Raw genomic sequence first — 14,033 nt, 5'->3', positions numbered from 1 at the left:
TAGGGAAAGGCCAAAGTGTTTGTTGGGTCTCAATAGGTCTCATGTGTTAGCACTCAGGTTACTATAAATTGTTGATGAGCAGGCATGACACAAAACAGTACATCACAGTGTATACAACTTGCAAAGTGGGCAACGATAGGCCAGCAGGAAGGAAGAGGCACAATGGCATGGAGGTAATAGGAAAGCCAAGAAGTGCAACCCTGGGAAGTGGGGGCGATTATTGCAGTTTAGTGACAAATAAAGGACATTCCCCTCCTCTGAGTAAAATTTCAGGGCTTAGATTTCATTCCCTAGGGTATTTGGTTTGAATTAATTCAACATTGCATAAAGTGCCTGGAGTCTCAAGCTGGATTAGTGTTAATAAGCTTCTTTCTGGGTGCCAGTTAGGTTCATCTACTTATTAGCAGAGAAGAGATGGGATTGCCTTCCCTGTGCCTTTGGCAGCCTGATTCACTGAAGATTAAAACAAGGTTATTAAACCTGTGCTTTTTTAAACTTAAAAGCAGGACATTTTGGAGCTCATCTGAGTACTACCAAAAGGGAGACAAGGTTTTTGACTACGGGGAGAAACTGTTTACACTTTCTGTGACTTAACTGATAATTCAAAAGACGAAAGTGAACCTGAAAAAACTGTTCAAGTTGAACAGTAATTTAAGGTCCATCTGTCAATCAACAAATAGTTTAGCAAGTGGCTTTAGAGAGAGAATGAAAGACAATGCAAACGCATATCACTGGGGCATTTTCCTGATCTGAATGTTTGTAATGTCTAACATTTGCTTCTATAATAAATCTGTGCACATTCTTTGACAACATGATACTAGGTGTTATGATTTACAAGATAATCTCATTTCCCTTTCAAAACCTCTAATGTTTTTGTCCTCTTGAAACTGGGGCTCTAAAACAAATTGCAAAACAATATACACTGACAAATTTTGCTTTACTGCATAAAAAATGATAGTACGTAAGAAAATGGAATTTCTAAAAATGGCTCATATTTTGTGGTGGTGACATTGAAGGAGATGTCCCAGCCCTTCTGAGCCTTAGCCTATCTGACTAGTCTGATGGATTAAATCTATTGTTTTTATGCCCTTTAGGGAAAAATACTTAGTGATTTGAGAAAGAATATCAATGGCCCAGTGTCTGCTTCTGTTACAGTTACCTGCTTTCAGTCCTAACAGGGACGGATCCTACCTGGGAGAAACAAAAATAATCTAGGGGGAAATATTTAATCCATCATTATTTAATCCATCTCAAGCCTGTTTCAATTCACAGGCAATGTTGTTGAGAGACAACATATTCAACTATCCCCATTCTCCTTTTATATGGAATATCGCCTCTAAACTGCAATTGGAGAGCTACTGGTCTGGGAAAACTGGAAGGATGCAGGTTTTTCCTTTGGTATTTCCCACTCCACCCCCAGATTTCCTGCAGTTTTTGTCCATGTACAAACCTTCTTCCACACTTTATATAAGTGTTTAGACACTTCGCCAGCAACCTTGGTTTTCAGAGGGAAAAATAAAAATAGCACTTAATTAAAATGGAGCATGGAAGCCAAAAGGTATCATGGTGATTAAGTGTTCACAGCATTACATTCCCCACCCATTATTGGGAATCTTGCATCTTAATTCAATATAAAGCCTGAGAATAGGTACAGTAAATAGATGAACCAAGTACTGGGTCCCACAGAAGTTACTTCTACTAGGTGGTGCAACCTGATTTTCACTTTTCCTTTTGCACACCAAAAAAAATGTCTTAAAGTTCTTTTGAATATGCACATCTATGCTGCAGAATTAAAAGGTCTTCATCATTCCTTAAGAAGACATGTTAAAGGCATTTATAACCAGATTAGTCAATCGACCAATGAGAAAATAGGCTTTTTCTAACAATTTTCCCTATGGACCCTGCAAAAGGCTGACATGAAAAGATTGGCCATTTCCTCCCTTGACACCTGAGAAGGATAGGTTGGCTTCCCCCATTGCTTTAAGGTTCAATCAGCCTTCTCAGGAATTGAGCCCAAGTCACCTGAAGAAAGAAATATTATTGCAAACAATGAAGAGATAAAGAAACAAATTGAGAAAACACTTTCATCTAATTCGATTTTGCTTTTGTTGGAAAAACACCAGTAGAATGTGCATAATATTGACGTGTATAAATAGCTGGAAAAGCATAACAATAGCTTCATCTATTTCATCACACATCTGAGCCAAAAAGATGTTTCTTTAACAGGTTTTGTTCCCTCTTCAGCTCTGTACATTAAATGGAGTGGAGAGGGAGAGAGAAGCATGTATAGAGAAGCAGACATTTAAAAAAAAAAACATTATAGGTTTTTAATCCATAACAATATTATTTTCTTTCCTTGTGTTCCCTGTAGCCCAAATTCCATATCCATTATAGAGGCTAGGTTGATGCCTTGTGCTCTTTCAGAGCATGTTAACCTAACAGACAAGGAAATCAGAGTGAAGAAGCCCAAGAGAGAGACAGAGAGACAGAGACATAGAGAGAGAGAGGAAGAGAGGAGATGAAGAGAGAGGGCATTTTTAAAAGGGGAAACCTGCGTGACTAGTGTGAACTCTCAAAGCTGTGAACTAATTACTTCCCTCAGACATTTCAGCACTGGTGGTCACCTTTTACATTCAGCCTAATTAATCTTTGTTTATTTTAATTAAGCTATTTGGGGGTGAGGTATAGTTAGGACCTTAAAAAAAATGTGTCTCAGTTAACAAAAGCAACAAAACAGAAATAGAAACCTTATCTCATTTTAAAAATCAATGGAAATATTTCAACTAAGTAAAACTGATTGTTCCCAAAGCCATTCTTTTACATTAAGCTTTTTGTCCCCTATAGTGAAAAAAATGTTGGCTTATAGAGTTTTGGTGTTCAGACAGTTGTTCTGGGGGCTACAAAATCTTGTTTTTAAGGTTCTACAGGGCAAAGTCTTCACACTATAAGTGTTAATTATCCCAATGCATAGCTGTGAATACTAACATTGGTGTAATAAAGAGGAGGCAAATTATTTTATTATTATTATTATTAATTAAATAGCTTACATTTGCATTGCTCTAAATAGTAACAAGAATGGAACTCAAATCATTGAGAGGTTGTAAATTATAACTAAATAAGCCTAAAATCAGAACTCAACATTAAAATCCATTTTTTGGCATATTTCCTCCTAAAATTAGGGATGCAAAGTTAGTTTGCTTCAGTAAGCCTTTTCTGTCCTACTTTATTTTGTCCCTCTGTCACCAGGCTCAAAATGGAGTAAAATTAAAATTCATTTCTAAGTAACCCTTGGATGCCATTCCAAATATAAGTTATTGACAGCTTCTGATTTCCCAAGTCTAAACTCAATTTCTTAAAACCTTTGAGAAATGAGGCTAATGACATCCACCCCTAAGGTTATATTTATGTAATAATATAATGATACTTGTATCTAAACCAAGCACTATATAGCCATTAGCATTGCTATTAATAGCACACACAATTTAAGAATCTAGCACATCAACATGTATCCGCATATCAGGGAGAGAGATCTAGAAAACTGGACGTAAATGAAAATGCTGAGAGAATCACTTTATCATTTCCCTACTTGTTTGTGCAAGTAAAAATGTATGAGCAGTGCTTTTTTTAAATTTTCAAATTTATTATTGAGGAGGTTACCTTTTCAGTTCCTTCCTCTTTGAGACTAATAATGTCCAGATCAAAATCCTTCCTCAAGCCGTTGGTTTTATTGAAGGTGATACGCCCAGTCAAGCCATCCCACTGAGCCTATGAACAAAAGGAACGTGGCATTACTGTTTAACACTTATCATAAGTCTAACACCATTTAAACTGTAATACCTCAAATTCATCACAGTATCCAATTATTTGTTTTCATGGTGTTATAAATCATTGTGTTGGTTCAGTAACTTGATACCAGAACACTTCACTGTTTTATTAGCACTCATTTATTTCGTCAGTTCTAACATTTTAACATCAGTCAAATCTGTAATAGTGGCACTTTAAATGGGGAGTTTGGAAAGAATGACTGTAAAATGGTCTGCACATGGAGTAAACAAAATCTGGGAAGTCATAATATTCAGCTTTCTAAGGTCAATCGAAATACTTTTCAAGGTACTTCTCAAGGAAGTAACTCCCTTTTTTTCTATGTGAAAATGATATAATCCAGTGATCTATTATCAAATTTTTAGTGTGTTTGTGATTTAGTCTTTCCAATGTCATTTGGGTATTATATTACTTTTCTGTGGCTGATGTAGCAAATTATTACAAGCTGGTGGCTTAAAACAACAGAAAGTTATTCTCTCACAATTCTGGAGGCCAGAAGCAGAAGTCCAAAATCATTATCACTGAGTGAAACCAAAGTGCCAGCGGGGCCTTGCTCCCTCTGGGGGCCCAAGGGAGACTCGGTTTCTTGTCTCTTCCTGCTTCTGATAGCTGCCAGCAATCCTTGTCTTGTGGTTGCATCACTCCAATCTCTGCCTCTGTGGTCACTTTGCCTTCTCCTCTTCTTCTTCTGTGTAATCTCCTCTACTTCTCTCTTATAAAGACAGTTGTGATTGCATTTAGGGCCCATACAAATAATCCAGGATAATCTCCCCATCTCAAAAATCCTTCATTTGGAGTGACATCACCAAGACTGTGACACAGAATTTTCCTGGCTTCCCTCCTCTTCACAAGGAGAAAATTAACTACTATTCAAGGACAAGACACTACTGAGAGAATCCTAGAACATGGGGATGAGGCTGAAGCACCACCCCTCGCCCCTGCTCCCACACCACAGAGACCAAGAGAAACTGCATTAGAAGGTAAGAGAAGTGGCTACACGTTGACTGCATTGTCCTTTTCCCAAGCCAGCACAGCAACACACAGAGAGGTCTCTCCTGAGCCTCTGGTTCCTCCAGGGGGAAAAGAGAACCCAGAGGAAAACCAGCTCTCCCAGCATTGTGGGTAACATTGCAGGAGCCCCTACTCTGATCTCGCCCCTCAGGGATTGCTTGGGAATCTGTGGGGCTGGACCACTGGAAATCTGACAGTGATGGAGATGTGGGGAGGTGTTCGCAGTGACCACCACACAGATCTTGGCAGACCAAGTTCATTCCTGCAGTTTCCAAGTAGTAATCCTAACCAGAGGCTTTACTTATCTGAAAAATCTAGTTGGAGGTACATTCTGATCAGAGAACTAGGTAGGCTATAGATTTACTTGATTCAGATCCTCAAACAAGGAGTTTTGCCAGTGTTGGAGCCTGGTTTGCCCACATCCAGGCAAGGAGTTGAATCACAGCCCCACCTGCTGTGAAGATTGTCTTGTGACCCCATCTGGCCAGAAGGGCTGGAGACAATTCCAGGAAGCTATGTGATCCAGTGGCACATGAACCAAGAGGTGGGCAGAGCCTAGAGTTTGCAGAGCAAAGCCAATGGCCCTGTTCAGTTAGGGAACTTGTAATGTAGGTCAGCTTCAGTTAAGACAACAAACAGCTTTACTGGATTTAGAGTTGCTTGTCCTGCTGTGCCTGGACAAGGAATCTAATTCATAGCTCTACTCATTGCTGAATACAGCCTTCATCTTATCTGGACAGGGAACTGAACTGGAGCACACAGAAATAGCCCATTCATCAGCCTTATGTACAGTGGTACAGGAACAGAAAGCAGAGCTTATGGCTTTCCCAGTCTGCAGAGCAAAACTTGTGGCCTCACCTGACCAAGGAATCAGTGCATACTATTTGAATACCCAAATAATGAGGGCGAACCCAGGCCCTGGGTCTCATCGTGCTGTCCTGCCAGGACAAGGAAGCTAATTTGTAGCCCCATCTACTACTGTATGTATTACCTAGTCCCAACCTTCTAGTAAGCCTTACCAGAGAATCCAGGCAACCATGGAGCCCATCCTATAGCCTTACTTGGGTCAGAAACCAAGCCAGCAATCCCATCCAACTGTTCCCAGACAGTGCCACAATCCTCATCCTTGTCCTTAGAGTTTGAATTGTTGCTTTGCCTCAGAATAGACCATAATAGCAGGCCCCACCTGCCCAAGGATATTACCAGCAGACACACCCAGAAATTTAAACTAAGCTGACTGGTCAAAAACTGTCTTTGCCAGAGCAAACTTGTAAAATCTGGAAGAAGAACCCCAAAACCCAAATGTGCAGATGCCAATGTAAGGAATCAAGGATCACAAAAAATCAGGTCAATATGACACCACCAAAGGAAACAAATAACTAAAAAATAGGGATCTGTGAACTGTCAGACAAAGAATTCAGAATAATCCTCTTAAGCAAGTTTAGTAAACTACAAGAAAACACGAACAGACACTAAATGAAATTAGGAAAACAATGCATGAACAAAATGAGAAATATGATAAGGAAATAGCAACTATCAAAAAAAAAAGAACAAACCCAAACAAAACAAAAAACCAAACAGAAATCCTAGAGTTGAAAAATGCGATAACTGAACTGAAGAATTCAGTAGTTTCATAAGTAGACTTGACCATGCAGAAGAAGGAAGGTCTGCAAGATAGGACAGTCAAAATTACCCAGTCAGAGGAGCAAAAAGCATTTTTTAAAAGTGAAGAAATCCTTTGGGAATTATGGGACACAGTGAAAAGAAACAATATTTGCATTATGGGAATCCAAGAAGGTAAGGAGAAAGAGAAAGGGACAGAAAGTATATTTAAAGCAATAATGGTTGAAAACTTCCTGAACCTCGGGAGAAAAATGGACATCCAGATCTATGAGGCACAAAAGATCCCAAATAGGTTGAATCCAAATAGGACTCATTATAATTAAATTCTCAAAAGTCAGAAAAAATGGATTTTTTTTATGAGAGAGAATGTTTTATTTTATAGATACATAACTATAGAATATATATAGTTTTTTTATATTATATGTCTGTATATCTATTATAGTATATATATAAAATATGATTATACACACACATACATTCAAGACAATACTTTTAGTGGTTCTGATAACATAAAGCACAAAGATTTAAAATAATATTTGAATAATTACAAAAGTTTTCATACCAAACACAGTGCAGATGACTTATGGAAACACTTTCTAAGAACACTCATTTTTACTGATTCAATCTTTTCAAACATGATCTCAACCAATACAAAGAACTTAATAATGATGTATATAAATCACTATAAATGTACTCTAATTTGATCAATAAGCCTATCAACTCAAAAAAATAACAATATTCATTTTCTTCCTCCTGGAAATAGGATTCTCTTCAGAATGGTTTATTATTTGTTGGTAACTTTCATTATCTTATGTTCAAGTTATACTTAAGAATTAAATAACTATATTGAATTTGTATTTTTCATTTTTTTTGAAGTATAGTTGATTTACAATATTATAGTAGTTTCTGGTGCACAACAATGATTCAGTATGTTTATAGATTATACTCCATTTAAAGTAATATCAAAACAATGGCTATGGGTTTCCCTGGTGGTGCAGTGGTTGAGAGTCCACCTGCCAATGCAGGGGACACGGGTTCGTGCCCCGGTCAGGGAAGATCCCACATGCCACAGAGTGGCTGTGCCCATGAGCCATGGCTGCTGAGCCTGCGCGTCCGGAGCCTGTGCTCCGCAGCGAGAGAGGCCACAGCAGTGAGAGGCCTGCATACCGCAAAAAAACAAAAAAAACCAAAACCAAAACAAAACAAAACAAAACAAAAACAATGGCTATATTTCCCTGTGCTGTACAATATATCCTTGCTGCTTATCTATTTTATACATAGTAGTTTATATCTATTAATCCCATACCCCTATCATACCCCTTCTCCCTTCCCTTTCCCCACTGGTAACCACTAGTTTGTTCTTTATATCTGTGAGTCCCTTTCTGTTTGGTTATATACATTATTTGTTTTATTTTTTAGATTCCACATATAAGTGATAATGTAGAGTATTTGTCTTTCTCTGTCTGACTTATTTCACTAAGCACAACACCCTCTAGGCCCATTCATGCTGTTGCAAATGGAAGGATTTCATTCTTTCTTATGTCTGAGTAATATTCTTTATCCATCCATCTGTTGATGGACAGTTATGTTGTTTCTATATCTTGGCTACTGTTAATAATGCTGCTATGAGTATTGGCATGCATGTATCTTTTCAAATTAGTGTTTTTCTTTTCAAAGAATTTTAAGAACAACAAGAGAAAGAGAGAAGTTACACACAAGGGAAACCCTGTAAGACTATTGGTGGATTTCTCAGGAGAAACTTTTCAGGCCAAGAGAAAATGAGATGAAATATTCAAAATATTAAAAGAAAATAACTGCCAGGTTTCCCTGGTGGTGCAGTGGTTGGGAGTCTGCCTGGCAATTCAGGGGACACGGATTCATGCCCCGGTCTGGGAGGATCCCACATGCTGCAGAGCGGCTGGGTCCATGAGCCATGGCTACTGAGCCTGCACGTCCGGAGCCTGTGCTCTGCAATGGGAGAGGCCACAGCAGTAAGAGGCCTGTGTACCACAAAAAAAAACCCAAAACAAAACAAAGCAAAAAAAGAAAATAACTGTCAACCAAGAATTCTATTCCTGGTGAAGCTGTCATTCAGAAACAAGGGAGGAATAAAGACTTTTCCTGAGCAAACAAAATCTGAGGAAGTTCATTACCACTAGAACTGCCTTACAAGAAATGCTAAAGGGAGTTCTTTGAGTCGAGAAAAAAGAATGCTAAATATCATAAAAACATAAAAAGATGGATGTTAGCTGAATCTACTGTGGTAATCAGTTCATAAGATCTGTAAATCAAACCATCATGATCTTCTCCTTAAACTTATACAGTGATGTATGACAATTATTTCTCAAAAAATGGGGGCAAAAAGATATATGAGAGAGGTGATCTCTCTCAGCCATGTGAGAGCAAGAAGGCAGCCATCTGCAAGCCAGAAAGAGAGGCCTCACCAAGAACCCAACATTTCTGGCATCCTGATCTTAGACTTCCAGCATCCAAAACTGTGAGAAATAAATGTTTGCTGTTTAAAGAAAATGTCCATCGACAGATGAATGGATAGAAAGATGTGGTACATATATACAATGGAATATTACTCACCCATTAAAAAGAACAAAATTGGGTCATTTTTAGAGATGTGGATGGACCTAGAGACTGTCACACAGAGTGAAGTAAGAAAGAGAAAACCAAATATCATATATTAATGCATATATGTGGAATCTAGTAAAATGGTACAGATGAATCTATTTGCAGGGCAAGAATAGAGACACAGACATAAAGAATGGATGTGTGGACAGAGGGAGGGGGTGGGATGAACTGGGAGATTGGGACTGATGTATGTGCACTGCCATGTGTAAAACAGATAGCTAGTGGGAACCTGCTGTGTAGCACAGGGAGCTCACCTGGTGCTCTGTGGTGACCTAGATGGGTGGGATTGGGGGTGGGTGGGAAGGAGGTCCAAGAGGAAAGGGATATATGTATACATATAGCTGATTCAGTTTGTTATACAGTAGAAACTAACACAACATTGTAAAGCAACTATACCCCAATTAAAAAAAAAAAAGAAACAAGAAAAATCCTTCCTTTAATCACATATGCAATCTTTTTGTCGTTGTTGTTATATAAGGTAACAATTGCAAATTCCAGAGATTGGGACATGTATATCTTTGGGAGGGAACCACTGTTCAGCCTACCACATGTATCAACATCATTTGAGGAACTAAGAATCACAGTAGTCTGCCCTTCACAGAACTGACATTGGAGATCTTTGGTAGTTTCATTAAATAAAAAATAGTGGCCCCAGAGGGTCTTGAGCTTCAATCATTAGGTGATTCTTCGTAAGCTTGCCTATTTGAGTTGACTTACAAATGAGGATAAAAGAGAACTCAGTCCTTTGTAGTCACTTAGCTATTTTCTCTCTCTTGGCTTTACCAAATTCATCAGATATGTGTAAGATGTGAAAAAGATCCTGAGAGCTACACTATATCCACAGTGTTCACACCATGTGTGTATGTTGAATATATTTACCCATTTGGCCAAGAGGCAGAAGCAGTGCAGTGGAAAGAGTATGAGTTTATCACAGAGCTGCTTTTAAATCTCTGAAGTATGACCTCAGGAAGGTTATTTAACCTGAATCTGGTTTATCTCAGATTTCAATGTTTATCCATGAAGGGTTTTTGAGAGATTTAAATGGCACTTAACACAATTCTTAACACGTTGAATACATTTAAAGGTTTAACAGTGATTATTTTTATAACTATCTCTTATTTTCCTTCCCCACGTTGAATTTGGCTTTTATTACCTCCAATGTCAGTACTCATATGTGTAGCTTTTTCTGGTGTCTTCTGTATTTCATTTTACAAAGCAATATCAGATTCATTGTCCTGAAATGTAATTTCATATTCATGCAATTTCCCTCAACACATAAAGTACATACTGAATTTATGTCACCTATAAATGAGTCTAAAGCTTGACTTTACATTTGCAGTTGTGATGGTTAATTTTATGTGTCAACTTGACTGGGTCATGGGATGCTCAGTTTTCTGGTTAAGCATTATCTCCAGGTGTATCTGTGAGGGTGTTTCCATTTGAATCAATAAAGCAATTGCCCTCTCCAATGTGAGTGGGCATTATCTAATGCAATGAGGGCCTGAATAAAACAAGGAACAAAAAGGCAGAGGAAGGGAAACTTTGCTTTCTCTGCCTGACTGCTAAGACTGGGACTTATCCCATTGGTGCTCTTGTATCTCATCTTCCTGGTGCCAGGAAGTATCTGGGAATACAACACCTAGTGGTTTATAGTTTAGTAGGAATACGCACATTAATGTATTTCAATGAAGCACCCAAATGTGAGGATAAAAATTTGCACATAGTAACTAAAGAAAGAAGTATGGATCGTACTTATCCCAACTGCAAGGAAAAAAAGAGAGCCAGTGACATGTTCCTGGAGGAAAGAATGCCTGAACTCTCAAAGGATGAGAAGTTAGTTGACCAAGCAAAGACTCATAGACTGAGTAAAAGCATGAAACACAAAATAAATTATGTTTGCCATGGATCCATCATGTAAGGTAAGGAATGATGAGAAATGAGCCTGGGAAGGAGAGTAGGTTTCTGTTCATAATGGTGTTGTGAATCATACTAATGTGCTTGGACTTTGCTCTATAGACATTTGGGGATTACTGGAGTGTTTCAAGCCTAGGAGTGTCATGGGCATGTGTGCATTACAGGAAGATCATTTTGTCAGAATTGAGGAGGATGATTCAGAGAAAGTCAAGATTGTAAGCAGAAGGTTGGTTAGCAGGTAGTTCTCATAGAACAAAATTTATGGAAATGTATTCTCATGTCTATGTATGAACATAGGGACAGCATAGTTCCTTCATCTTCCTGTCCCAAGAACTCGTACACCATTAAGTATTAATAGAATGAGTTCCACAGCAGGATGGACAGAGTTTCTTGATGAAAGCATTGTTATTAAAGTTCCCACATAAAGAATATGTTATGGAACCCACTTGTCAGGAACCAACACAATTAGCACAAAACTAACTAATTTTTAACTACCATTCAGATGGAATGGATATCATGACAGAAGTACACTTTATCACTTGATAATACTGGAAGTTAAATCAAATTAATGTCAGGAAATAACATTACAAGTCTCATCTAAGCAGCTTATATGGTCAAACTAGATGTGAGTTAAAGTGCTGTGACACATGTAGAGAAAGGCTTTTTATAGATCCTAGAACTTTGCCTTCAGAGTTTATTGCCAATGGAAGCCATAATGCTAAACATTAGCACAACCTTTAAAAAAGAGATGGCATATATATATATATATATATATTTAATTTTTCCAGTACACGGGCCTCTCACTGTTGTGGCCTCTCCCTTTGTGAAGCACAGGCTCCGGACACGCAGGCTCAGCAGTCATGGCTCACGGGCCCAGCCGCTCCGCGGCATATGGGATCTTCCCAGACCGGGGCACAAACCCGTGTCCCCTGCATCGGCAGGGGGACTCTCAACCACTGCACCACCAGGGAAGCCCGAGATGGCATATTTTTATGGTCAATATTAACACCTGTTGTTACACTTTCTGAGATATAGGTAATCGCATTCTCTGCATTGGGACAAAAAAAAAATCAAATCAATATCAAAGGCAAGTAGGGAGCATCCTCATGTATATTTAAGTACATCTCCTGATATTGCAATTTCCTTTTCCTCCTTATCATACCCCAGTCATACTTTTTCTATGAAGGTCATTCCTCTTTATTTTGCAAGTCAAAGGCTGGCTTCATAGGTTGATGGGTTAACTGAGAGTTGCTAAATAAGCTACTGCATTCAGGTTTTAGCATTTGCCTGAGAGTGGAGAACAATTTGTCTATGACTTTGGTTCAGTGGAAACCTCTACTGGGTTAAGGGTTTGGACTAAGCCAGTTTTCAAATCCCTTCTTCATGCTTCTAAAAATGTGCAGTTCTAACCCTCTTCCTGATATGTTTGGAAAGAAGTAGTTATCTCCATTAAGTTCTATAGAATTTTCAGAAAGCTTTTTCCTAAAGGTAACTTTTCCTTCGTGGGGGTCATGCTGTGAGTCAATTTGATACATTGTCCAGAGTTTATGGAGCTCTCTGAAAATGTACAGAAATTGGTAACAATTATCTCTTGATGTATCATATAGCTCATAGCAAGGTCTTAAAACCCAGGTCAGAAATCCAATTTTATTTCCACTAAGTGTGTCTACTGTGTCCCTTTGTTTGGATCCTGTTGTGATGGTTTTATTCTTGGATTTAGTGTTCCAATCACTGGTGCAGAGTAACTCCCACTTCCCGTTTCTCTTCCCTGCTCATCCAAGTGGTAAAAAGTCCCCTTTTCATGCTCTAACAATGTTTCTTTTTCTGCCTCAATATCTACAAAGACACCCTGCCTGGTCCTTTACTGAACTGAAATATTTTTTGACCTTAGAAATCAGGTTTCCCTAACTGACACAATTACCTCTGTCTTTCTTCCTCCCAACCCTAGATGAACATTTTGTATATGTTCTTTCTTCAAAAACTAATTGTTGATAAGCTTTTATGAAATCACCAATGCATTATTGATCAGAGTGAATAGACAATGACTAATTCCTGGATATGATGAATAAGGTCCATAAGGAATCCATTTTCTGGGCCAAGGCTGAAGCATACGCAATTTAGATAATGATATATAATTATATTAGTCATAATTACAATTTGCTTGCCTTATGTAGAAGCATTTGCACAGAGGACAATTATAGTATACTTAACTGAAAACAATACTTAAACTATTGTCCCTATTTTAGGAAATAGCTTTAATTTCTACTCTGTATTAGACCTCTTGACAACAACTGCTTAATAGCAAGTGAGTCAAATGGTGTGACTTTCTTCTCTCTTATCAGACACAAAATTTGATGGCCAAGAGACAAAAATTAAGAGATAAAAGAAGAAAAATAAAAGTTTTCATTAATGTTTCATTTGTATGCTCTTTCCCAAGATGATATTTATGGTCCAAATAAAATATATATATTTTAGAATTGAGGAAGTAAGTGGCGAGCATTTAACTCTAGGCTCTTTTAATAGGTTTATTTTTTAATTTAATTTTATTTCTTTGTTATACAGCAGGTTCTTATTAGTTATCTATTTTATACATATTAGTGTATACATGTCAATCCCAATCTCCCAATTCATCCCACCACCACCCCCCACCCCTTCACTTTCCCCGCTTGGTGTCCATACGTTTGTTCTCTACATCTGTGTCTCTATTTCTGCCCTGCAAACCAGTTCATCTGTACCATTTTAGGAGCCTACTTTTCTTTTTCACTTTTTACACATCTTTATTGGAGTATAATTGCCTTACAGTGGTGTGTTAGTTTTTGCTTTATAAAAAAGTGAATCAGTTATACAGATACATATGTTCCCATATCTCTTCTCTCTTGTGTCTCCCTCCCTCCCACACTCCCTATCCCACCCCTCTAGGTGGTCACAAAGCACCAAGCTGATCTCCCTGTGCTATGCGGCTGCTTCCCACCAGCTATCTATTTTGTTTCATAGTGTATATATGTCCATGCCACTCTCTCACT

At 38.2% G+C, this 14,033-nt stretch overlaps 1 protein-coding gene across 2 annotated transcripts in view; it reads right to left on the bottom strand.

The window, feature by feature from the left end:
* The window catches only part of GRIK1 (glutamate ionotropic receptor kainate type subunit 1), a 157,507-nt gene that overhangs the window by 52,990 nt on the left and 90,484 nt on the right, over positions 1-14,033 (bottom strand). For both annotated transcript variants that reach the window (XM_007471202.1, XM_007471201.1), the window contains exon 7: positions 3,658-3,765. In XM_007471202.1, coding sequence (XP_007471264.1) covers positions 3,658-3,765 — 108 coding nt within the window. The remainder of the gene's footprint in view (positions 1-3,657; positions 3,766-14,033) is intronic.

Source organism: Lipotes vexillifer, unplaced genomic scaffold (assembly GCF_000442215.2).
Source record: "Lipotes vexillifer unplaced genomic scaffold, Lipotes_vexillifer_v1.1 scaffold284, whole genome shotgun sequence".
NCBI classification, from domain to species: domain Eukaryota; kingdom Metazoa; phylum Chordata; class Mammalia; order Artiodactyla; family Lipotidae; genus Lipotes; species Lipotes vexillifer.
This window is presented reverse-complemented; position numbering and strand designations above follow the sequence as displayed.